This window comes from Argentina silus (assembly GCF_951799395.1).
Source record: "Argentina silus genome assembly, chromosome: 5".
In the NCBI taxonomy this organism is placed as follows: Eukaryota; Metazoa; Chordata; class Actinopteri; order Argentiniformes; family Argentinidae; genus Argentina; species Argentina silus.
The window spans coordinates 7,891,054-7,918,741 of NC_139659.1; the positions used below are offsets into that span (position 1 = coordinate 7,891,054).

The 27,688-nt window shown below is 43.2% G+C and overlaps 1 protein-coding gene across 2 annotated transcripts; it reads right to left on the bottom strand.

Annotated features, from left to right (window-relative positions):
• Positions 1-1,269: 1,269 nt before the first annotated feature.
• pik3r1 (phosphoinositide-3-kinase, regulatory subunit 1 (alpha)) lies at positions 1,270-25,606 on the bottom strand. 2 transcript variants are annotated; one of them, XM_083670473.1, is made up of 15 exons: positions 25,374-25,606; positions 23,894-24,510; positions 15,164-15,253; positions 14,831-14,905; positions 14,541-14,672; positions 13,294-13,495; positions 12,744-12,826; positions 6,373-6,574; positions 6,087-6,267; positions 5,847-5,972; positions 5,607-5,749; positions 5,280-5,456; positions 5,002-5,076; positions 4,688-4,858; positions 1,270-4,501 (listed from the first exon to the last, which is right to left on the bottom strand). In XM_083670473.1, the coding sequence occupies exons 2-15, from the start codon at positions 24,222-24,224 to the stop codon at positions 4,312-4,314; spliced, it is 2,178 nt and encodes a 725-aa protein (XP_083526599.1). In that variant the 5' UTR covers positions 24,225-24,510; positions 25,374-25,606; the 3' UTR covers positions 1,270-4,311. The 2 variants fall into 2 exon arrangements, with proteins under 2 accessions (XP_083526599.1, XP_083526600.1); XM_083670474.1 differs by lacking the exons at positions 12,744-12,826; positions 13,294-13,495; positions 14,541-14,672; ... (2 more) ...; positions 23,894-24,510; positions 25,374-25,606 and adding an exon at positions 9,524-9,794.
• Between the last annotated feature and the right edge of the window lie 2,082 nt (positions 25,607-27,688).

A 27,688-nucleotide genomic window follows, 5' to 3' on the forward strand; every position in this document is an offset into this window, starting at 1 on the left:
GAAAATCTACATATACATGAAGATAGTTTTACTGCACACAAGTGGAATTCCAACTAAATACTATTCAGCATGGTACTCACATGCAACTCGTTGATGTTACCAAAAAGTACATGGAAACTAGACATACATAGAATTCTTGAACCTGAGCATTCTAAATCAGGCATAAGAACATTCAAGGGGGGTTGCAGGGTGGGGGCGTGGTTATTGTTTTGAAGGAACTACAATGAGAAGAATCCAGTCTATATATACACCAAGTCCACATTTCTCGAATGGTCACTCACTCTGCAGATGATCAATCACGTTTTCTGGTATGGCAATAACCTCCAGTGAACTTGTACCTTTCGAGCTGGAGAGATATTACATAATCCAGGGCAAAGACTCATTTTTAGACAAACTTGCTGGCATTTCAATGGAACCCTTTGTACACTTGTGTGGAACAGTGTGATAGACCAGTTTCACAAAATGGTGGGTCACAGCAATTCCTATTCCTAGGTTGCGTATTAAGCTTAAAATGTAGCTGTAAAGAGCACTTTGTTCATCTGAAGGGTTGCAAGAACATTTAGCTGGATCAAGGTACAACATGTTTGGTAATCAGTGTGTTAGGACAGGCGGAGAACAGTGTGTATAGAGCAACAAAACAGCATATCAAAGCACCATCCCATGAACAGATTAAATCAAGTAAAATGATAAGACGGAATTTGTTTAATAGAATACTGTATATGACAACAGTACAGTATGTTCTATGTCTGCAGACAGATGTGTTGGTGATAATCTTTCAGAGGACATTCTTAAAATAGTGACAAATGTGTTAAAACAGCCAAAACCTAATCTATCAGTTAAGTTACACAAAACATTTTCATTGAGGGAACAGAGTTTTTTGCTACTTCTCTTATTACTGGTGACATCACTGGGAGTGCCATAAAGCCTTACCACTGCATTTGCATAACCTCAAAAGACAGCCAACTGTACAGTACACTTCTCTAACTGAAAATACTTTCCTTTTTTTTCCTTTTTTCTGTCAACGGTTCATTTTGGATAGCATGTATTTGTTACACATTACAGTGGCAACACAAAAAAAGTGATTAAGACTAAGTCATTTATTTCTTAAAAACAAATGTTTTATTTTATTTTAACAAAGCCCAATACAGTTTGAAGCAAAACTGGGGAACACTGGTAAATCTCAATCTCAACATTTCTGTGACAGTCACCTTACAAATTAATGTTAAACTGAAGTCATACAGCCGAGGAGGGAGGAAAGAAAAATCAAACCCTCAAAATTGTGCAGGTTTTCCAAGGACACTGAGTATAGAGAGACAACACGTTGACAATGTGAATCAAAAAAGGAGCCAAGGAGACCAAGGAGCCTGGAGATCAAGCTACAATTATACAACAAACTTCAGAAGGTATAGCACAATGGGTATTTGTCGGAGGTCAGATGCGACCTACAGTAGGATCCATACTTTATTTAAATTGGCTTGTTCTGTCACGAGTGGCCTAGTGAACCAATGAGATCACAGCAAAGAGAAACAAAACATAAAATGTGCTAGAAGACGATTAATCTTAATATGTTAAAATAAATGTCCAACACAATGATAATTCAGTCTGATGCAAAACTGAAACAGTGTGAATTTCTTCTACACCGCACAACAAATGTGTGTTAGGTTTGTTGAGGTCTACCCATTACCCTTCAAACTCTATTCTCATGGGGGCTCACAAAGATTAATGGGTCATAAATGTAGGAAAATACATTTTATTACGATTCAACGTCAAAACGCAATGCTTCCATTGTCCCATTTAACTTGCATACATCCTATTTCCCCAAAAAAGAGAAGATATACAAGTTTACTGAACATTGGTAGCTTTACTTTAGACTGAATGAAACATGCATTCTATGCCTCTCTTACTTGCTCCTCTACCCAACCTTAGAATAGACTATAGAGAGAGATGTGTGTAAAATTACACCCTGCAAATATAGACTGTAATAATAATGTTGGCGCCAAAAATTGAAACAACAGAAAATTAATATTTGCCATTTATGTTGAGGGAAATTGGGAGGGGGGAATTAGAAATAAAATGTAATAGGTTAATCCTCATAATACTAATTTATTTAGGCTAATGTTTCTAATATAGATAGATGATGTAAAGGGTTAAACTTGCCAACAGTGCCGGCCACTGTAGATAAAAAAAAAAAAAAAAAACTATGTATAAACATCTAAATGCTTTTAAGGCGAGTAGGCCTACCTCGAACAAAATTCTTAAAATCTAAAATGTATATTTTTTTATTCCTTTCAAATTGGTTTGAATGGTAGTGTAGGTAATTTGATCATAGTCTAATTCATAAAATTTAACATAACATTTAATAATGACAATAAAATCTATGCATTGACACAAAATGTGTATAATCCTGGGGACAAAACTGACTGAAATTTCTCAAAATGATGTCCTATTACAGAACCGTAGGTAATGAAATATTTCTATCAATGTGAAATTTCACTGATGTCTTCTCTGTGAGAGTACGAGCATAGATGCTCTTTACAATATCCAATCAATTTACACTCATGGACATTTGAAAACTGGAATAAGGGAGAAGGGGCAAGAATATCAGGATGCACCAGTGACATCAATGTTTACGAGAGGGTTGGCAGCTAAATGTTGGTATTTTATTGAAGTAACAGAGGCTATTTATTGGCATACACCATCTGGAAATAAGCAATTGCAAACTATCAGTTTGAAATCAGTTGATCCACCCATGTAACACTCAAATATTTTCTGATACAGAAAAAATACTATGTGGACAGTGTATATGGGAAGATAAAATGTCTCCCAATGATCTTTTAATAACAATTTCCATCATTTCAAAACATCGATTTGCTTTGATATCCTCATGTGGGGAAAGGTTTTATAACAAAATAAATCTATACTGTTGTTTCCATGGAGATGGTTGAAAAGGTGTGTACAACATGCATCATTATGATGGCAGTAATCAACAAACACTCCCATCATTCCATGCTCTGAGCGCTCAACCGTAAGTCTTTGTATGTTTCAATGAAGAACTAGAACATGTGGCTCTGTAAGAAATATGTCTTATGACTGAAGCAGCTCTCAAATACTCAAAAGGCTCTGCCTGAGAACATGTTTGAAGCAAAAAAGACTAATAAAATATTCCATCTTTATACCAGTTGCTGATAAAGTAATTTGTAATAAAGTATATGTTACTATTATTTACTACTTAAAAATCTGAAGCAGTTTTTATCTTGGCATTTTTACACAAAATATCCTCTTGGATATTTACATGAGAAAATAAACGTTTTCAAGCAATAAAAACAAGCTTATGTTATCGGTTGCAACAGAATAAAAACACAACTTTGCAGAAATAAGGGAGATACAGAATTGCATAGCAGATTAGAATATAACTGAACAGGAACTGAGCTTTTTTGGTATGGTGCGGTAAGTTTCATCACTTTGCACTGACGTTCTCCTCTGTCTATGTACATAAAGAAGTATTTCCATTTCAAGTTCATTCATAGTTTTACATGTCCACAGTAGAGAACAGGTTAGAGTCTGCACTGTAATGCTCATCATGGGAAAAGCCGGAATCTTGCCTTCTTGTCCTCTTTGCTCCTTTGATTCAACAAGTCCATAGGAGTCTTTTCAAGAAAACGATTATACTTTGTCAAAAGTGCCATTTTGCTACATTTATCAGCTGATCCATGGTCTGTTACTGAACACTTAACACTCACATGTGTTAGACACCCCCAACACCAAATAGCTTTTAGATTTTGTGATTTTTGGTCACACACACACACACACACACACACACACACACACACACACACACACACACACACACACACACACACAGAGATAGACATGAAAGTAAAAACAAAGGAGGGGAGGGGCATAAGGGAACGGTAGAAAAAAAAAACGATGCACTCGCGAGTTATCTGCTGCGTTTTGACATTCCAGCTGGTAAAGCCTTGAAAAGCACAAGCACCATTAGGAAAAGGCCTCCATGTCCTCCACTGGGGGAGAGTTCAGCAGTTTCCGCTTGATTCTGTGCTCCCACAAAAAGCACGAGAGAAACAAAACTACATTCAGGCTCAGCACTCCTCACAGTCAGTCACAGTTGCTGAAATGTTTCAGGCTTTGTTTGCGTTCGTCAAGTCACTTCCTCTTCCTATGCGTACAAGTCTGTTAGTAGGCAAGACACAGCCTTTCTCAAATCCTCGAGTCTGAGCACAAGTTACACCTCCATTTTTAGGAGGGAGGCCATTTCTTTTTTTTGTCCAACTGAATGCGTGGAGAGGGTCCTCACCGCCTCTGCTGTGCGTAGACGGGGTGTGCTAGCGTGACATTCAGAGAGTCATTGTGCTGGACCAGCGACGTGTGCTGGTAGTGAAGGACCAATTCTTTCAGCGAGCTGTACAGGTTGTAAGGCTCGGCAAAGCCAAAACCTGAGGGTGTTTTGTTGATGACACAGTGCTTCACCTCACCTTCCACACTGCAGGGAGAGAAACAAAGAGAAAGACAAAGGTCAGTCTACACCAAGGGCTACATAGGTACCCAAGCAGTCTCTAAAGCATGTTTGCAGTGCAAACGTTAGCAGTATAGAAAGCAGATGAAAACATATTCTTTACTTTAAGTCAGTAAGACTATGAGTACAGGTATGAGGTAGATGGTTACGTACACAACACTGCAGGCGTAGCACCCAGCTTTGCTGCTGTCTCGGACCAGGAATGTTCCATCTCTCTTCGCCCGGAGGAGAGCCTCTGCCTGAAGCCGGTTAATGTTGCCCAACTTCCAGGCGCGCTCGTCGTGGTGAGGAAGGTCCTCATCGTCTTCCACCATAGAGTATTGACTGGATAGAATAGAGGAAGGAGAAGGATATCAAAGTCAGATCAATGGATTGTAAGTGCATTTTATAAAGCACAGCAGCTTGTTGTGAAAACACTTAGTATGACGGAGGGAGCAGCTGAAGTGTGGTAAGCCTAGGACACTCACTCTTCTGTGTTTTCATTCTTGATTTCAAGCCACTCGTTAAGCTTCTTCTGCCTCACTCCCTTCTGTGTTAACCACCTGAAACACAGCACCACGGCAACCACCCATTAGAGACAGGAATCAAATGGATAATAACAATACGACAATACTGATTTGTATCCGTTTTCTCATGATCTTTATAGGGCTAGAGTACTCCTATTTCATATTTAATCCAAGAGTAATCAAAAGATGGCTGTTTATTGGTGAGGAATCTGGTTAGGAGGAGGGGGTGAAGCACTTACATGAGGTACTGATCCCTGGTCTTGCGGAGTTGGATGAGGTCAGGCTTGATGCTGTTCATCCTCTTGTCAATCTCTCTGTAGTCTGCCGCCTGCTTCTTCAGATCCTCCTCCAGGCGACGCTTGCTGTCTACTATTTCACTGATACGAGACTTCAGCTTCTCGTAGTTGCCCATGATCCTGGAGGAAACACAAAGATTGACAAATGTAAAGGAATTGGATATTTTCTTAATGTTTTTGATGTCTTCTTAATGTCTTCTTCTAAGGCCTAAATCATGCCGCCCGCCCCCCCACCCTCGAATGATGCGTAGCAGTCAGTTATGTGCTTACCTCTGGATTTCCTTGTCGTTGCCTTCCCTCCTGAACTTCTCTATGTACTCCTTGCTGTACCGTTCTTGCGTTTGGCACTGTTCCTCAAATATTTTGATGGTTTCATTGAATGCTTCGATCGCTGTCCTTTTCATTTGGATTTCCTGGAGAGAAAAAACAACAGCCACAAGTGTCAATGTGTGATAATGCACTAGTACTGCATTAGTAAACGACACGGTCACCGTGGACGATGTGCTTCACCTGTGACGTCCTGGTGTACTCTTCGTACAGTCGGTCGTACTCGCGGTTCTTCTCCTGGTACTGCTGGTGGTACTCGTGCAGCTTCTTCCCAACAGCTTCGATGTTGTCCTCCTTAACCACCTGATCCTGAGAAACAGAAGCAATCACGTGTGTTTAGAAAGTTGTGCTCTGCATGTTATAAAAGGTAAGTTTGTGATCAACTTCTACAGCATACAGCATAGGCTGAAAATGGCAGCTTACCTGCTGGTGTTTGGACACTGGGAACTGCAGTTTGACATCTAGTTTTGGGTTGTACTGTGCCAGAGACTCGTTGCGGTAGTGGTTGATGAGCTCCACCACAGAGTTGAAGGTCAGTGGGTCTGAGAAGCCATACTTCCCATCCCGGTGGAATATCTTGATGAGCTTATTGTTGCCTCCTTTCCTGTAGAAGACCAGATCAAAAGGACGCATTTAATAAACAAAATATATGAATGTGTATAAGGGACATCAAGCTGGGATGGTTTAGAGAGGGAGGTGAGGCGCTTACCTCAAAGTAAGAGTGTAGTCTCCATGCATCTTCGTGGAGGCGTCTCTGACCAAAAACGTACCATCGGCGGTGTCTCTTAGCTTTTCGTTGACCTCCTCCCTTGAGATATCCCCCCAGTACCATTCAGCGTCTTGCAGAGCCATGTTGTTGTTCATACCGTTGTTAGTAGCAGACGTGGGCTTGGGTGGCTTCGGAGGTAGGGCTGTATGGAAAACAGGGAAGAAAATGGCTCTTTAGTTCATGTGAAAATGAAATGTGACCATTTGTTGCGACACAGGGCACCATGTTCAGTTACATTAGAGAATTAAATTGGCCCACAAATCTAGATCTTCAAATGGGCATACCACAGCACTGTAAGCAGGACAGCCATTTGAATCAACGATTGCCCCCCCCCCCCCCCGCCCACAATTGTATTTTCTCTGTCTCTCTCTCTCCAATCTTTTCCACTTGATTAGATTGGGCTGAAAGAATGTTGCTGCTCTCCAACAATGAAGCGAGATAGATAGATAGATAGATAGATAGATAGATAGATAGATAGATAGATAGAGGGAGAAGTGAGTCAGTCACACATACTTTTTACTATACTATATCCAGTCCCCGGTGGTGGGATGCCATCATAAATCAAAATGAGAAATTAACCCCATCTGTTGCCCCGATGACAACACGCAGATTATCTCTGCCTTTCTGAGGCTTAAAGGAAAAAAATTACACAGCACAATTTCTGACCTAAATGTAATACAGCTGTAGCACTAAACTCAAATATAGCCTAAACCACTCAGGGTCCTATATAAGTCACTGTATCAATTAACACAAATAACCATCTCAGAATGAACCATGTTCTATTGACAGAAACATATAAATGACATTATCTTCATGTTTAGCACATACACAATCCCCATTGTGCTGATATGCAGATTCTCTCAGGGTCAGGTGTTCATTGTCTTCATGCTCGCCCGCGAAAGGGGGGGGGGGGGGATGTCAATGAAGATGGCCTCATCAAAAAGCCCTAATAGCTGCATTGGATTGGCTAATCACATGAGTGACATTAACCTGCGGGGGCCAGCTGACTGGCTGCTGGTCTCAGGAGTGCAGGAGGGAGCATGGAAGAAATTGCAGGCTATTTTTAACCCCCAGATCTGCACTCTCTTTGTTCCTTCTCTCTGCATTAGCACCATGCCGGTGCCTGCTGCAGTGGACCTTGCAGGCTTTAGCATAGCTTGAGGAAAAGCTAGTTAGCCACATACTAATCATGCCATTGAACACAGATGGATATAGGCTACAGTACTTAGACTGCCACTTCAGCTTTGTTTAGTGAAGCTTCAACACAAACTTCCTGCAGCACTGCTTAAAAACCCACTTAATACAAACTGGACAAAAGGAGAGCTCTGAGGAAAAAGGCTCTCAGAAATCTCAAAGAAAGCAGGTAGTTTGGCTGACAGCCAGATGATGTTTCACAAGAAACACATTGCCCTCAGAACTTCCCCTGCTGCTACAGAACCTCTAGCTCTGTCTCTCAGTCATCCTGAGACCAATGCCTCAGCCAAGACTAACTTCTCATGCAACAATGTGTTAGCCTACCTGGAGGGTCCATTTCTATGTTAAACAACAATTCAGTCCCAGCTCCAAACTCCAAATCCTCCATTTTCACAGAGCCTTGTTGCACATTTGAGTGATAATAAAATAAAATGCCTCCATCATGTCCATCAAGGGGGACAAGGATCCCTGTTGTCTTTGTATGACCGCCTCAAAATCCATTTAAAAAAGCCATAAAGGGTAGCTTGCTCAGTAACGTGTTACATCACTTACCACAGCCAATCGCGCGTGGGGACTGTCACCGACCACTCCTGCATCTTTCATTTCCTGAGCGCGATGATGTCATTTTAAATGCTTACTGCCTTTTTTTTTTTTTTTGCTGTCTGTCCCTATACCTCATAAAACTGCATGTGCACACAGCTTAGACCGTGCCGATATAGACTAGAACACACAAGCTAAAACAGCATCCTGGCCAAAAATACATCCAACTAGATGAGAAACCAAACACTCAACATCTTCTTTTCACTAGCGCAGAGGAAAAAAAGGACCTGCAGCCTCCTTCTTTCCCTTCCTCTCTCGCTCTGTCGCTCTCTCTCCCTCCCTCGCTCGCTCTCTCCCCTCATGCAGGTTGCTCAACCCCTCCTCCCTGCATGTACTGTGCGCTGGTTTAGTCCGTCCCACTGCTGGCACACAGACAAAAGCCAGCTCTGCTGCAGCAGCACGTAGGCAGCTAGGTTTTAATGCCTGGCGGTTAGAGCCACCAGTGGCTCCAAAATACGCCTGTAATCCCAGAGTGTGACACTCTGCACGGCTGAGAGGCACTAAAATAGCCCCAGTTCTTGGTAAGTTTAAAAAAGACGGCTGGAAAGCGGTCATTGTCATCCTAGGCTCGACTATGGGGGGGGGGGGGGGGGGGGGGGGGTTATGGGGGTGGGGGGTCTTTCCAAAGGCAGCTTGGGAATGATGAAATAGGCCATATTGACTGAAAGTCAATAAACCTGATAAACCTTATCTGAGTGATAAAGAGGGCCACTCTGCCAGTGCGGCCTTTAATTTAAGTATATCATCAAGTCCTTAAGATATAGACTATGCAATAAATCCACTGTAAATACATTTTTATCAAGAAATATAATTTTAATTTTAACATTCAATGAAACAGTTTGAGGCCTCTTTAAAAAGGGCCCCTTTGAACAGAACAGTCTTAATGGAAAATTCTGCACTGTACTGTACTCCAAAGATAAATCAGCATGACTGTTTGACCACACAGAAAGGCAGAGTGATATATGAGGCCTGTAAGAACAGCATTCGAAAAGTACAGCAGCAGAGAGAGAGATAGAGAGAGAAAGAAAGAAAGAAAGAAAGAAAGAAAGAAAGAAAGAAAGAGAGAAAAAATGCCCTGCGGAGAACCTGTTCCCTTACAGCTCCAGAGAATGGTCATCAAAAAACCCAAAACCCGTCCGTCTTGTTCCTGTCCTGTAGCCAGCCTCACTAAAGATTTACAGATATGTTACATTTCTTATCTACTCATCTCTGCCTCACGCTGAAACCCTTTGATTAGAATACATCTTTAAGCTAAACAGTGTGTTAAGAGATCTCTCATGAGAGAGCTCCAACTTACGTTGCAAGTTGTGCATGTTCTGGTGAAACACCAATCTCTCCACTAAAACCTTTGTTTTGTGCCCAAAGTGTATAAATCCAACCGAAAGAGCAACTCTCAAGCCCTCCAGCAAAGTTCCATTCCGTGGCATTAACAACCTGGAAGCCGGATTCTTTTACTTAGTTCTTAGAGGTGACGGCCGTCCACGGTTCTTAATGAAATCCAGGTAATCCCTCGCTGTGAGGCAGGTGCAACATGCGACTGTCTGCTTGCCTGGTTAGCTCCTGATCTGTAGCAAGTGATGTGAGTGTGAGGGGGGCTGGAACTGCGTGCCTCTCTGTATCTTGCTCTCTCTCTCTGAGCTCTGCCGGGCTGAGCTCTCTCTCTCTCTCTCTCTCTCTCTCTCTCCAAGGGAGGGGTTAGAGAGGGGTGTTCAGTCTTATGATTAACTTGCACAGGTTCAAATATTTGCTGAGCTGGGCATTTTGGGCCTGGGAGGGGCGTGTGGAGGAGTCAGGGGGAGGGAGGGCTTAAGGGGGAGGTAAAGGGAGGAGGAGTGTCACCCTAGGAAGTAGGAGCAGCCGCCGGCTAACAAGAGGTGCACTGTGGAGCAGACAGAGTTTCCAGCCAACCAAATCTAAGTGGGCCTTTTACCGCTTACTTAAAATAGGCCCCCAGTAACTGGGAGGAGGCACGCACGCACGCACGCACACACACACACACACACACACACACTCATTCAGAGAAACACATGTACACACAGTGTACATACACACAAGCTTTCTTAGATAGTCACACGTGCACACTCACACTGAAGTGGTGTTAAACGAATCAGATTTGACACATCTGCTTGTCCAACAGCTCCCCACTGATCTGTTAGGTGTGTGTGTGTGTGTGTGTGTGTGTGTGTGTGTGCATGTGTGTGCGTGTGTACAGGAAGCTAAGCAGAAAGAGAAGAAACAAAGTGTGCGTTTAGAGTTTGGGCTCGCCTTCGTTCCCCCGCCTGTCCGGCCACCCCCATCGCCCCAGTGCTCCTGCAGGTGCAAATTACTGACAGCTGAGAGTGGCCCATGTGAGAAGACGTTATAAATAGGACCTTACAGGTAATGAAATGTTTAAACAGTCAGAGCCAGACCTGGGCCCCCAGGGCCAGCCCAAGAAAGCCTTTTGAACTAGCGCTTTAAAAACACAACTGTGCCACACTACCAGACTGGCAACGTCTAGAGACTACTGTTTATCAAATCTTTCAACCTATATATATATATATATATATATATATATATATATATATATATATATATATATATATATATATATATATATATATGAAAGTATATATATATATACTTTCAACAATATATTTTTCTAATTCTTTAATGGCCTGACCAGTGGAAAAAATAATAAAGTAATACGTTTATACCATGTACAAAGGGTACTTTGCAGAGCACGTTTGATGGAATTCACCCAGAATCACACTAGGCTTTCTGAACTCTTGATCTGAACAGAAAGCCACAGACTTCCTGTTCAAAAGAAGAAGGCTCAGTCTTCAGTCCAAACCAGAATGAATCCACCCAATTTTAGACGTCTAAATGACGAGAGTCTTTGAGATTAAACCACCAATAAACACCTGCAGCAGCCTACATTTGACAACATGTATAACTGTAAAGACCCAAGCTGGTTCCTCCCTGTCCCAGAATGCTTTGCAGGTTCCAACCCCATGTTACAATAAGAGGGGCGGTGTGATACTAACACAACCAGGACGAAGTTGTGTGAGGTTATAACAGGGAGAAAAATACGTGCTGGGATTCTATAAAATAAAGTTTCATTCATATTACATACAGACGGGAACACCATCACGACTAGAGATGACAGCCAATATGCCACCCCTGACTGACAATGCAGTCTTACAATACAGTCTTTTATGGCAAAACCATAAGTACCACAGGCATGCAATAAGGGCCGCTTTGACTCAACAATGGCCGCCTGTTTCTAAGCTGTGCAGCAGGTGCAGTCTGTGCTCCTTGCTACTGCTGCAGAAGTGAGCCTTGGTAACGGCTCCATGGGCCAATAATAGCAGGTCCCCTGCTGTTCAACTCATCTCCTGCACTCACTCAGTCATATGGCTTAGTTCTCCTGCACTCACTCAGTCATATGGCTTAGTTCTCCTGCACTCACTCAGTCATATGGCTTAGTTCTCCTGCACTCACTCAGTCATATGGCTTAGTTCTCCTGCACTCACTCAGTCATATGGCTTAGTTCTCCTGCACTCACTCAGTCATATGGCTTAGTTCTCCTGCACTCACTCAGTCATATGGCTTAGTTCTCCTGCACTCACTCAGTCATATGGCTTAGTTCTCCTGCACTCACTCAGTCATATGGCTTAGTTCTCCTGCACTCACTCAGTCATATGGCTTAGTTCTCCTGCACTCACTCAGTCATATGGCTTAGTTCTCCTGCACTCACTCAGTCATATGGCTTAGTTCTCCTGCACTCACTCAGTCATATGGCTTAGTTCTCCTGCACTCACTCAGTCATATGGCTTAGTTCTCCTGCACTCACTCAGTCATATGGCTTAGTTCTCCTGCACTCACTCAGTCATATGGCTTAGTTCTCCTGCACTCACTCAGTCATATGGCTTAGTTCTCCTGCACTCACTCAGTCATATGGCTTAGTTCTCCTGCACTCACTCAGTCATATGGCTTAGTTCTCCTGCACTCACTCAGTCATATGGCTTAGTTCTCCTGCACTCACTCAGTCATATGGCTTAGTTCTCCTGCACTCACTCAGTCATATGGCTTAGTTCTCCTGCACTCACTCAGTCATATGGCTTAGTTCTCCTGCACTCACTCAGTCATATGGCTTAGTTCTCCTGCACTCACTCAGTCATATGGCTTAGTTCTCCTGCACTCACTCAGTCATATGGCTTAGTTCTCCTGCACTCACTCAGTCATATGGCTTAGTTCTCCTGCACTCACTCAGTCATATGGCTTAGTTCTACTGCACTCACTCAGTCATATGACTTAGTTCTACTGCACTCACTCAGTCATATGACTTAGTTCTACTCTAGTCTGAATATATGCATTAAACAATTTTGGCAATGCTCAAAATTATTCATAATAAGTTGATCTAAATCACTCTCAGGGGGCAATAATGCCATTCGTTGACCATAAAAAATGCTATGAATAAACCCCCAACCCTAACTTTGGTTGAATGCAAGTTGTATAACATGTGAATTCATTACCTGGAGCTGCCTGGTTCTCGCTCCATTCACTGGTCACCAGAGTCTCAATGATCTTGATGTGAGTGTCTGGGCTGGGTTCACAACTGTGGAGAAAAAGACAAAGTCAAATGAAGTCAGCGATTTTCAGGCCAGCTGACTGTCCTGCTGTTCTGGTTAATCTGTGGTGGTCTCAAACTGATATGACTTCAAGCCTGGCTGCCCTAATTGCATAGCACAGCTGGCAACAGAAAAGCTCCAACCTAAATCCTTTCACTGCAAACGTGTATGTCTGACAGGTTGTGAGCAGGAGGCTCCCTGTATGCTCATGCTCGTGGGTGGGTGGATGGATGGGTGTACTTGCCTGAATACTAGTGTCTGCCTGCCTCTGTGTGTAGGTGTGAGTGTGTGTGCTTGCGCTTGCCTGTGTGTGTGTGTGTGTGTCTGCATACGTGTCTGCGTAGGTGTCTGCTTGCCTCTGTGTGTCCCTGAATATGAATGTCTGCGTATAAGTAATAGAAAGTGTGCGTCTCTGACAGACCATCTGGCCTACTCTGTCTGCAATGACACCCACCTGGCAGCCTGCTGTCTGAAGAGCACTGGGCTGAAGATCTCACCCAGGGCTCTGGCACTGAGCAGATTCTTGGGGCCATGGTGGCACACCCTGGAGAAGTGCCTGAGCAGACAGTGGAAAGTGAGCCAGTACTGGGATGGCAGGCTGGGGGAGTTGGCAATGCGGCGCAGGAGCTGGGAGCACTCCTCAGGAGTCTGCACCTCTGTGGGACATAACAACACATACACACCAGGTCAGGGAGGGAGCCATGCAACACGCACACATAGATACGCCCGCACACATGTGCGTATGCATGTCAGAAGACGTGAGCCGCAGTCGAAACCCTGAAGAACATTTCCTCAGGAAAAGCTATTGAGGTGTGAGGTGAGCAGACTTCACTTCGACCAATCAAGTGGTGGAAAAAAAAAAAAGCTGTGCGCAGTTGGGTTCGAAACCACAGTGAGATTGTGTGCTTGACAACGAGTGCAAGGTACAAATGCAGGTGATTGGCTGGCGTTGAGATGCTGGAGATAAACTTTCAGGCTTGTTTTAGTTCCTATTAACCACAGATATCCTGTGTCTGGCCATGTGACAAAAAGATAACCTGAAGAACAGAACACTGAAAGAGAGAGAAGAGGGAGGAAGGGGAGGAGGACAGAGAGAGGGTTGTGAGAGAGACAGAGAGAGAGGAGGGAGGAGGACAGAGAGAGGGTTGTGAGAGAGACAGAGAGAGAGGAGGGAGGAGGACAGAGAGAGGGTTGTGAAAGAGACAGAGAGAGAGAGAAGGGACAGGGAAAGAGAGAGAAGAGAGGGAGTGTGTCTGTTCTCTCTTGGAGGGCCAACGGGTGGATATTGACACTGCCACTAGGTCCTCTGGGTTGTTGTTCAAAGGTACAGAGTGTTCAATAGCAGGCGAGGGGCAGATTAGGTTAACAGTTCTGCTTTAGGCCAATCATTAACTAGACATGGTGTACCTTTGGCTAAGGCACGGCCCACTTGAAGTCAATATTCAAATATCTAGCATAATTGCTGAGAGCAACAAACACATGTATAAACAGCAGCCTTAAAGCGACCAACTGATCTGGACAAAACAAGAAGGAAATGACAATAGTTGCGACAACAATGGTTGACATCACGCAAGCGATAGCGCCACTTTGTGGAAGGTGATGTTTCTCTTAATATCAGACTCAAAGCCTTAGTCAACTCTTTCTATAGAGAAACTGGGAGCCCTGCGTGGATCTGTGTGGAGCAGGGCAGTGTGTTCTAACCTTGGGCAGTGTGGATCAATTGAGTGTAGATGGCCGTGGGGATGACAGGCGTAGGAAGATCCTGCAGGTACCTACGGACACCATCACACAGGACCTGCAGGTCCATCTGATCCAGATCTGCAGAGGGAGGATCTGAACACACACACACACTTTTAGCGTACATAACTTTGGTAGGATGAAACGTACAAAAAGTGTGAAAGTATTGTTTTTTGGCATCATTACTAGTTACACGATTAAAATCAAATCAGTACGCCTTGGCCTTTTTCTATGATGATGTAGACACTACTTACCAGTATCAAAGCACTGCCTGACCTCCAGTCCAGCACCAGCAGTGAATGTCCGATACAGCGTTGGGTTATCCAGACCTACAGATAATCAAGGAGGGGAACATTAGTCATCATTCTAAAATAATAACAACCGCCATTTTCTAATGAGAGAAATATTATAATTCAAGTCAAGTGATTATTTCTCATGCCATGAGGATGACTTCACTACACCGTAAAAGCACATCCAGTTTAAAAACAGAAGCATCACTCAGACACAGCTTGGAGCTATGTTGATACACGAGCAGCGATATCTTCTAAATCATGAGTGACCACTGTAGTCCAGCCTGCTCAGCTCACCTTTCCTCTCGATGGCCTCCAGCAGTCTGGCCAGCATGGGTGGAGCCGTCTCTGGAAGGGCAAACTGCTCCGTCAGGTCGAGGAGGGAGGCTAAAAGAGGAGAGAATAGGGAGGGAGAGAATTACCGTCAAATCCTAAAGTTATAAGCAGAGTTTGAGTCAACTCCATTTCAACGCAATCAATTTCAGGGGATAAATCGAGCTTCAATTCATAAATAGAAAAAAGCCATAGCCTAGTTACCCCCCCCTCCCCCAACCCTGGTTGTAGGTAGTAAATCAATTCCAATCCAGATGACATAATGCAAAAGGTGTTCATTTTATGACCTTCAGTTGAGTCCCACCAAATTGGCCCCAATCCACACCCCTTTAACCCTCTGGCAGCCTATTTATACATATCAATCCAGTTCTGATCTGCATTCACGTGTGATGACGTGGGCAGGTGGGCGTTGTTGGATATGAAATTAGGAGGTAGGGAGATTTGGACTTGGAATTTGACTTAAAAGGAAGCAGACAAGACCAAAAGAGCTGCTAGAAGACCAAAAGGCAACCGTACACAACTGAATGATTCAGGTTCAGAGGTGCTGAGCAGTAGGATAGCGTTGGGGTGGACCACGGGGCTAAGCAAACACCTTCTGATATGCATGAGGCAAGCCAGGTCTGAGGGTTTTTTTTTTTTGGGGGGGGGCGGGTTTCATTAGATCTTAGCATCCAGGTGTGGACATGAAAGGACCAGGGGGCTGGCGTGGATTTTATTTGGATTTGCGAAAGGTTATTTTGAAAGAGTACTTTTCTGAAAGGCCCAACTGTTCAACACTTTGAGTCTGCAATTTCAAACGCGGAGGACCGTGAATGGAGCCCCTTTCACATTTTCTTTTTTTTCCATTTCTCTCTACCCTAAAATTATTACCTTTTTAAAACGGAATGAAATAGGCATCTAGCGTAGCCATCTACGCATACACGCAAGTTATTACCCAGGAAATGTCCCCTTGCCCCAAAGAGTAGAGTGCTCAGTCAGATAAATAATGGTCTGCCATATTTAATGCTACATCCTCGTTAGCAAATCCCATGAAAAGGCATGCCAGTTGCGTGTGAACCAACTGGATTATCAGAGAAAGACCTTCAACCACCAAATACACAAAACTCAGTGCAGGACAACTGTCATCTGGAAGAGATTACTGGGACTGCACGGAGAGAGAAGGCGTTTTTTCTCAGAAGCAGTGAACATCGAGCTGGAACGCCAATGTTTCCTCAAATAGAGATCTAGACAGCCAGTGCCACCTCTGCACGCCTTGGAAGTGTAACCTTTCGCCCAGACTGATATCCTACACTGCTGCCCTCTCTTGCCAAACCTGCTTCTGGGAAACTCAATTCACAACCTGAAGTTAAATTTACACCTGGCCCCCTCTTGCTAAAAGTCAATATGTGAGATACCTAACCAAGTACAATCCATTTCTATTATATTTGATTCGATTTTTATTTTTCCATTCAGGTTGACTAAATTAGCAGGAATCATTTATAAGGGAATTCTTCGAAAAGAACAGAACACTCCTTCAGATGAAACTCTACCTCTGTATGCACACCTGCAGAGCATACAAATCCATGGAAACATGTCTTGCCATTTTCATGCACAGAGAGAACTGTTCTGATGATATTAAAATACGTTTTGCGAGCAAGCAAGTACCGTGAGGCATATAGCTTAGGTATTGTGGGTTAAGTATTGTAAACTAGGCATCAGTTGCCATGCATTTCTCAAATTTCTTGCAGGCATTCTCTAAAACCGCAAGACTATTCAAAGTGTCCGGGGCTAGGCGTGTGTTTATTTACTCTATCCATAGCTGCCCTGTGAGTGACACGGGGAGGGATGAGATAGAGTTGCTTCTTGGTACCGTCGGGCGACCTGATAGTTCCAACGCCGACGGGGCGGTGTCATGTGACAGACATAAAATGGCAGAAATGTTTTGAGCTATCAGTTGGTGATTTCCATGAGGCGCTGGCAGAAGATCAACCAGACACAGAGAATGCTGCTAATGGAGGCACCACAGGCTCAAGGATTGAGAGAAAGAAAAATGAAAAAAGAGACAGAGAGCAAAGACATTCCCATATCCCTTTTAGGGCCCCTTTTGTGCAGCAAAGGGCTGACAGTGCATGCAAACATACAGGTATGGTTAGTCACACTGCAGCTTCAGAGATGAGTCTTCCCAACAGCTCAGAGTGTGAATCCAAGCTTTAATAAAAAAGATGGTCACTAAAAGAGAACTCATTGTGCAAAAGTGTCTCTTCCACTCCTTGAGAACCACTTTTTAAAAAGGGCAGTGAATGTGTTAAAATTCACCCCAGTCTTGTTTTCTCTGCAGCTGGGGCTCTGCACCAATCAGAAGACTGTGTTCAAACTTTCTCTCAATATGAGAAGTCGGTTGCCCTGGCAACTTGAGTAAGGAGAGAGAGCGAGAGAAGGGCCCCTTGAACGAGTCTCCACAAGCCTGCGTGTTTGGCAGACCTTTTCATGATATCCCAGAAGGCCTCACTCAGTCAGTCAACCACAGGTTGAGAAAGTCAGTACAGCTGCCACTGGTGCTGCTGTGGTGAGGGAGAACAATCTCCCAAGTTCAAACGGTGTGTCTGAACTGGCTGAACTGCAGACTGTGGCCAGGGGCACCATGGACAGACTAAAGATAGCACACACTTTGGTTTGGGCATACTCATGTAACCAGCATTTTTAGAGGTAATGCCATTTCTTCTCATCTGAAAAGGTCTGGTTAAAACGTACAACTGAAAACTGATGACCAATGGAAAAATCTAAAATAACAAATAGGAATGTTTCTCATATTGCTTTTCAGAAGCAAATATTATAAAATCCATAACATTTCTAAAATGTAATTACAGAGTAAATGACAAATGTAATTGGCACTTCAGTGGAGTCAATAATTATTCCATAAATTCAGCTAAATCAAAACACGACACAAGATGTACTGGTCAATAGGCCTATTAGCATGCAAGGCTGGGTGCTGCAAGGTACAGTAAATAGGCCACATATACACTATGGAGTGGCCTTGAGCTTGGACACATGAAATGGGGTCGCAAAGCATTAGAAAACTGAGACTGTGTCTCCCCCTTTGGGGTGAAAAGTGCAGTGCAAGGAATCAGTGAGAACCAATAAAAAGCCTGTTGCTACAGTGTAGCTGGCAGGAGAAATACGAGAAGAGGAAACAAACTACACCTAAAAAGAGAAATATGAAAACATAAACAAACATGGCGCTACACACAATACTGTATATGGTTCAAGTAAGCAATCAATAGTAACTGAGAATAACCAATTTCAGAATAGAATAAATTATCAAGCCGATAATGTCACACACAAGGTTGAAATCAGATATGACATGGGTTATCATCTCTAAACTGTGTCAGTTTTCCCAAATATAAATTGTGTTGCCATGAAGCCAAAGTGTTCTCCTAAATTCAAGATATAACAACTGCATTTGTCCAGCCAGCACAAGAACTGACTAGTGTCAGAATAACTTTAATGGTAAAAGGGAGGTCTCCTGTAGCTCCTATAGTACGCTAATACTACATTCAGTGAGACACAGTATTCAATAAGGGCTGTGGTATGAACAGGGAGCCTCCAATGTGTCCACTTTGGACCCTTACATAATGCCACACCTCCCCTTCAACGTGAGGCCCTCACGAAACCCATTCCTTTTAGTGACGCTTGGCTTTACTACAGTACCACATATTTCAAATGTCTCTTTTTTCTCTGCCTCCCTCTTTTTTTTTTTTCTCTCTCTCTCTCTCTCCTAATCCTGCTAGCAGACATGGTTTGCCTCCAGTAAGAAGATTTGCCAATTCAGACTTCAGTCTCTGGAGGCGATCAAGTAATGAAACGCACATGTGCGTGCTCTCACGCACACAGACCCATAAAACAGGCTTTTACTGGAATTGTGCGGGCCAACGTAGTTTGGTGGGGGCTTAAAAAGAGAAATCAAATTACAATGTGGATGGATTTTATTGTGCCCTCAAATTAAGTTCTTTTTTTTTTTTTTTTTCCATTGCATCTTTGAATAGTATGTGATTTAGAGAGGCTGTTGTGTGATCAGCTCTAATTGGATGGTCCTGATATCCTCTTAGCTTAAAGGAAAAATCCCACAGCAAGGAAAGATGTAACTGCAGAATAATCATATAAAATCCCACATGACTTTATAACTTCTCACCCATTCAACTGGTATATGTGTTTTACTACTTGTCTTCTCTACTTTCCTGTCCTCCTACTTTGTTCTTTAAACTGCATGACACAGAGGGGTATCCTTATACAAAACAATTGTAACACAATAAGTTTTAAATAAAAACAGGGTGAATTAATCTGTGAACTCAAACCCAGCAGTAGTAGCATTGATGACCCAACGCAGTGTGAAACAGCCGCCATTCGGTTCCCATTCACAGTGCATCCATTTATTGTCCTGCCGCATTGTGCCCCAAGTTACTGCAATCAGCACTTAGTACAATACTGATTCATCACAACGTAACAAATCAGTCTACCGTGCAGTCTGTGTTTCCCCCTCCACCAAAGGAGCACCATTAGCCTACATCCACAAACCACAGCTGCCTTCAGCTCTATAGAGAACCAAATTAGAGCACACTGTCACAATTTTGTGTTTGTTCTGCCTTTGACTTTAGATGGGGTAGCTATATATCATAGACACCGCTACACAGGATGAGAAGGGCATATTTGAACATGGAACCCCCCCCCCCCCCCCTTCATGCACAGTTTAGGGAAAAGTGTGCATTCTTCGTGAAGCGAGGCAACAATTCTCCTTCAGAAAACCTACTCAATACAGCAGATGTTCGCAGAGTACTAAAGAGGCCCCAAAAAGGAGGGCGCTACATTATCTCAATCTCCAGCTATGCAGTGTACTCTCCCACTCGCTCTCTCTCTCTTCTCTGCCCAGCCGTCTCTCTCTCTCTTTCTGGTAGAGTTGCAGCCACGGGCCCCCCCCTAATACATTCTATATTTGTTTACAACTGGATACTCACCCTCTGTCTCTTGTACAATTTCACTTCTTCAATACTGTAAGAGCTAGCCTTAACGTTTACACCCTCTCTTTGTCCCTGTCTTCATTTCTCTCTGCGTCACAAACTCAAATTGCTGGCCATCTGTACTAAATACCCATAGACTGTCAGTTCTGTGCCATGACCAAGGCAGGACCAAGAACACTGACAAAAGCTAAATAATGTACATTTCAGGTCAAGCCTTTAAGCTTCAAACTAAGTATAAGCATGCATTTACTTCTAGATACACTGGGTTATTTTGTCTTCAGAGAGAAGATAAGGGAAATAGCAGCTGATATACAGTACATGTAGCAATGACATGTGAATAAATGTCAAAAACCAAATACTATCAACATTAACTTCAAAGGACAGCTAACTAAGGTTACACTGAAAAGGCCCGGCTATATATCCTTGTTGCAAGAACGAAAAAAAAAAGAAAAAAAAAATGTATGCATGTGATAAGCATCTGAGAATAACACCATCAAATATGTCCTTGAGCAAGACAGAGCATGTAGTCTAGGCCTTGCAGGGACTTGCTGGGGAACAAACAGCTCAACAAAACTCATCTCAACCATTTAAAAGAACAGTCTCTGAAAGACTGTGGAAAGATAAAGGCCATAAACATTGAACTTGGGGAACTCAACAGATAACATACTCATTCACATCAATGTTGACATAAACCCACAAGTTGTTCATAGGACGCATCTAAGATGTGGGACATTTCACAACTAGCAGGCAGTGTAAAGCAGTACAGTACTGTATGTAGATTATCAATGGTCAATGATCAAATCAATGGTCATACAAGTGTTGCTACTTTAGGGTGGGGTTGGGCAAGGGCACTTTTGTTTTGAGCCAATAGCCAAATGGGTGAATGGAGCTGTGAACTGAAAGTGACGCTTCCTTCTCAGTGGTTTTTGGTCCCGAGTTCCTCTTGCATGGCATGCATGTAGATTATCTCAACGAGAGGCCCAGAAAAGGAGCAGCACATTAGTGATTTAAAAAGCCTGGGAGCTGGAATGAGGCGGAATGCTTCCCCAGCCCAGCCCAGCCCTCTCTCCACATGCCCAGCCCTCTCTCCACATCTGCTGCTCTGAAGTAAACCCCTGTGGCTCGGAGAGAGCAGAGGCCCCTTTCCAAGGCTCCACTCTCCCCCTCTTTCCCCCAGTCGGAGCCGACTCCAGGAACATTATCAAAACATTAAAAAAGAGGAGGAGGGGGGGGGGGGGGCTGAAGCACTGGAGGAAAGGGAGTGAGGGATCTGCCAGATCCCTCTGTGGTGGGCAATAAATCACAAATACCCTGAAGCAACAAGAATCCAGCCTTCAGCCCAGAGACCTCAGCCTCTTTCGCTACAGCCCCTCTCCACAGCCCCCTTAAGCCTCCCAGGACAGAGGCCCCAGGGCTCCAAGCTCCCCCAACCAGCCTCCAACCCTGATCCCTCAGCCCACCACCCCTCTCCCCTTCTCCACAGCCTCCAGCCCACCACCCCTCTAGGCCCCCTCTCTCTCAGCCTAGGACACACAGACTTTTCTTCTCCTAGTGCTACATTCACACTCACCCCAGGCTCAGCACTGCCACTCAATCGAACCACAGCCATTCAACACATGCCCCCTTCATATGGATCCTCACTCACCCTGTTAGCCCCAGCAAAGAATTTCACAATCGCACCACAAAAGAGCGGCAACTGGAAACCAAGCAACCAGAGCTGCTCTATAGGTGAGCTGAGAGTGGCGTACAGAGACACACACACACACACACACACACACACACACACACACACACACACACACACACACACACACACACACACACACACACACACACACACACACACACACACACACACACACACACACACACACACACACACAGCTAGAGTGTCTTTTAAAATGCATGCCTTGCCAACTACTTCCAAAGTCATGGCTGAGCTGGCTGTATGAAAATAAGTCATTCAGTTTACCTGAAAACTATTGTCCGGTCCATCTAAAGAAAATAATAAAATTCTTTTGTTTATCAAAGCTCCAAGTGTCCATATGAAACTATAAAAAGAAAAGGTCATGGGTTTGACATAGGCTAAGTATTGCACAGTCTTAAGTCTTAAGACTGTTGCACAACATGAAAGTGACTCAGTGTCTTCCAGGAATTAAATAATAATAGCTCCCTGTGGCTATGAAGACCAAAATTATTTCCCTAAAAATATGCCAATGTAAACAGGCTTTCAGATCAGATTTGAGCCATTTATGTCAAATGTAGATTAGTCTGCAAAAAATAGAATGACGGACGCAAAATTCTTTGTGCCCATGGGAAATGGAATTGTATCTCCTTTTTATGCGGTTAAGAGGAGTAACAAAGAGGAGTCGTCCACTGGTAACGGTAGGCTGGTACCAGGTGCGCCCGCACCACAATGCACTGTAGGCTGGATCCCAGCCAGCACTATTGTCCTCTGGGCCTGGTTAGCATTCAGTGGGGCTACAGAGCGCAGAGCCGTGCCACTTGTTATCAAGGCTGCAATTGTAGTCCCATGTGTGAGCCTCTTTCTCCATAGTGTTTGACGTTAGGACAAACTTGACAGCAAATGCACACAGTGTCCAAAGACAAAACAATGTCAACTGACTTGCCTACTATATTTGTCAATCTTGAAAATGGATAGAGAACAATTAAAAGATGTTTAGCATAATCAATTGAATACAGATAGACATAGTTGGACCCATTTACCCATCCTCTACAAAGACCTAAAAGACAACTTTGAGCACACATAATGACAAATATGAGGACACTTAATTTGGAATCTCATGTCCTCTGCATTTGAGGCTGCCTGAGAACACCTCCGCTTATTTCCAACTCCATGGCAACAGGTTTCCTCAAGTCCAAATAGGGCCTGCATGCCTCATTCACGGAAATCAGTGACGCACTTCTCGTTGCTAACAGAGTTTGGAGACTGATTTAAATGTCCAATCTTTTAAAATAAGATAGAACATCATATTGATCGCCAAAGGGTAATTTGATTGCAGCAGCCAGCCAATACACGACACAAGAAAGAACATATAGACAACATCAATTAGTCATAATTTGCTTTGGCCTCTTATGTAAATGTGTATGATCTCTTCTCTGACCTATTCCATTATAAAGGGGAGAACAAATCTAAAATAAAATGTAGGCTTTGGGATCCATAACTCTTATATGAAGTGGCATGTATAAGCTACTTCTTGCATTTCATACAATAACCACAGTAGCAATATAGGCTATAGAACATAAACTGTTCACCCCACAGTGCTACCCTGGAAATGTGTGTATGTAGCTGTGAACCAAATGGGTTCGGTTACTGGTGTAGTTGCACCAAAAAGTTGCAAAAGTCTCAGTCTTGTAGAGGTGATGCAATAACATAACATATCAGATATGCACTCAAATGGGAAATTACGCAAATAATTTGTAGTTTTCTTTACATGGTAGGGGTAAATTACTTCAAATAAGTATTGTAATAACTGTTCTCACTTAAATTTATTGGGTACGGTTTGGTCAAGTTTCTTTTTGCTGACGGAGTGAAATCCAAGAGTGAAAACACAAGCTATGGCGGTAAACACACAGAACCATTTAACCAACTCTACAGCAGAGTTACATGTTATCTTGGCTGCAAACCAGTGGTGGATTAGATTATATTTAGTTTTTTTTCTCCATTAGATTGAACACTCACCTTGTTCAGAGTCTGAGTCTGCCTTGGAGGAGCCTGGGGCCACAGGTAGGGGTCTGAGGGGTCTTGGTTTTGGAGTAGGAGGAGAAATCTTTTTCTTTCCAATGAACTCAACATAGGTCCCAGGAAAGTCCCCCTTTTCCTGAGAGGTTTCATTAAAGCCAGGCAGCCAGCCAATGTCCTCTGGCCTCTCCTCCAGACCATCGCTGTACCCTAAAGCCACTAGGGTCCCTTTGCTCACTGTCAATATGTCTCCCACACGCAAGTCAATGTCCTCCTCTCTCTCCTTCTTATAATCATAAAGCGCTCTGTACTGATATCCTTCCGCACTCATCCTGATCTCTAAGGTGGTCTTTTAAAGAAAAACAAAGTTTTTAAGTGTTCCACCAAATAACTTACTCTTCAGGCTTTTCTGATTATATTATAGGTGAACAAGCTCACATCTGCCTAAAAGCCTTTCAAAACTTCTTTGGAGCTGGCGATGTTAACTTGTCATCATTTCTTCACTGTTCAGGTCATTATGATGGCTCTGCCATCCACCACACCCCTGTGGTGCCTCAGGCAGTATGTTCCCATCAGTATATTGCCTGCAGCACTGGCCTTGAGAACGCACCCCTGACCTGCAATACAGAGCAGAAACCATAAGCAATGTTGCATAAGACAGTCTTAAAAATACAGCTCATTGGTGGTGGCTACATTTAAAAAGAACCACCAACATTCCCCAATGATAGTAATACACTATAGTTTCTGTAATGGATATTCATGTAGTGTCAACATGGCTTTCAAATGTTTGCTGCAGAATAAACCTGCAATAATTGCATATCTGGTGCATAGGACCAAAAAACATCACTAGCCTGACCAACCAATGAGATGTGATAGCTACTCAATTGTTTAACATTATTTTTGCTGATCTATGTTTGTACATAGATCACGTATAGCAACTGCATAAGTGTGGTTGGTTTATTAGACGTGCTCCCCCCTAGACCAACATACATACTGGACCATACACGTTGCAGCACCACATTGCTAATGTTAGTGTGGCTAGTTGCCTGGAGACAATGCTGGCAGTGGACTTTCTACCTAAACTACTATACCAAGCTCTAACCATGGTGACAACTGATTGTTAGCACAATTTACACCCATTGACGTCTGGCTTAATTCTGATTTACAAATGCAAGCTGACAGGACTAGGCTACCAATTGAAGCGAACTCAGTCCATTGAGGACAGCTTGCTCAGGCCAGTTCAGACAGTTGTAGTAGGTGGCTAGCAAGCAGCACGTCGAATTGCTATAGTAGTTGGAATAGTTCATTTTTCATAAACGAAAACACATTTGCTATGTGGCATTTCAATATGTAAACTTATTCACAAGTGAAATAATTAGGTAAATTAGGGCTTGATAATAAATGCTGACGTTAGCTGGCTGGCAAACCACTGCCAGACTGTTCTAGCGCACGAGCGCACGAGATTATTGGCAGAACTCACTTGCATGAAGCGGGCCCAGGCTCAGGCAAATCGAATGAATCCTCTTTCCTTCCCGTGTAGACACTTCCACTTCGTTCGATCCCAAAAATAAGTGCCGTTAGCCAAACAAACACTACGTCAAATGCCTCTTGTACCGAGAAAGTTTTAGATAAACTGATCAAATTCATCCAAGACTTCGAAAGTGTGTTTTAACCTAGTTAGCTAAGGTTCGTACTCTGTCAGCAGACGGGACGACTCCGCCCGAGCGAATGCATTGGAGCAAGTTTCAGCTAGGAGCTTGGCAGGAGAGAGACACGCACACTAGCTCGCTGGACCGTCAATCAAAATGCGTCATGGTCAAACCTTCGCACATCGCCCCTCTCCAGAGCTTGACTGTGAGTGGTTATCGAGACTATTCCTTTGCACGCAAGTAGCACAGCACACATGAAACCCCCATAAAAGAATTACATAACTTCAACATGTCAACAAGTCGACATTTTTTACTCACTACCGTAGTGTGAATGTTTACAATATAGATAGACACATATATTTAATGAAAAGTTATTTGGATGTAAAATATTGAAGCCCGCAAGTTACTTCTTTGGGTTGGGCTGTTTAACACTAAAGTCAATTACATTTCTGAAGAAAAATACTACATAGGCGCATGACATAAGAGACCATTTACATTATATGTATATTTACAATATACACTCACCGGCCACTTTATTAGGTACAACTGCTCTTTAACGCAAATATCTAATCAACCAATCACATGGCAGCAACTCAATGCATTTAGGCATGTAGACATGGTCAAGACGACCTGCTGAAGTTCAAACCGAGCATCAGAATGGGGAAGAAAGGTGACTTTGAACGTGGCATGATTGTTGATAGCTGGTCTGAGTATTTCAGAAACTGCTGATCTACTGGGATTTTCACGCACAACCATCTCTAGGGTTTACAGAGAATGGTCAGAAAAAGAGAAAATATCCAGTGAGCGGCAGTTCTCTGGGCAAAAATGCTTTTTGATGCCAGAGGTCAGAAGAGAATGGCCAGACTAGTTTGAGATGATAGAAAGGCAACAGTAACTCAAATAACCACTACAACCCAAGGTATGCAGAAGACCATCGATGAACGCACAACATGTAGAACCTTGAAGCAGATGGGCTACAGCAGCAGAAGACCACACCAGGTGCCACTCCTGTCAGCTAAGAACAGGAAACTGAGGCTACAATTGCACAGGCTCACCAAAATTGGACAATAGAAGATTGGAAAAACGTTGCCTGGTCTGATGAGTCTCGATTTCTGCTGCGACATTCAGATGGTAGGGTCAGAATTTGGCGTAAACAACATGAAAGCATGGATCCATCCTGCCTTGTATCAACGGTTCAGGCTGGTGGTGGTGGTGTAATGGTGTGGGGGATATTTTCTTGGCACACTTTGGGCCCCTTAGTACCAATTGAGCATTTTTTAAACACCACAGCCTACCTGAGTATTGTTGCTGACCATGTCCATCCCTTTATGACCAGAGTGTACCCATGGCACAAAGCTCACATCATCTCAAACTGGTTTCTTGAACATCACCATGAGTTTACTGTACTCCAATGGCCTCCACAGTAACCAGATCTCAATCCAATAGAGCACCTTTGGGATGTGGTGGAATGGGAGATTCACATCATGGATGTGCAGCCGACAAATCTGCAGCAACTGCGTGATGCTATCATGTCAATATGGACCAAAATCTCTGAGGAATGTTTCCAGCACCTTGTTGAATCTGTGTCACAAAGAATTCAGGCAGTTCTGAAGACAAAAGGGGGTCCAACCCGGTACTAGTAAGGTGTACCTAATAAAGTGTGTATATGTAGCCTGCAGGGAAACTTCAAGCTCAAGTTCAATGGACTACTCTTTCCTCTTACACATTTACAGTAATTGGTCAGAATTCCATTAAATCCATCTTGTCTAATTGGAAAAAACTCCTTTATGTTTAATACTTCCAAGAACTTGGAGAGAAGCCATTCTCAGATGGAACCACATAAATCATCAGTTATTTATAATAAAACCTCAACCTCAACTACATACTATCTACCAAGGGGACTTTTATGAATGCTTCCATTCCAGCATTCTCCAAAGGATAAAAGGGCTTTTGAATGAATGTTCTTTTGAATGTAGGCTAAATTCATTTGGACTGTGAGACTAATCAGAATTATCAGATTTCACGTAAATAAATGGACTACAAATTAAATCACAAGAGCTTGCAGCAATGATTCAGTCATTCATAAGTGGCATGTAGACTAAATTACATTCATACATGTCTATAAAATGTTTCATGTTTTGTGAAA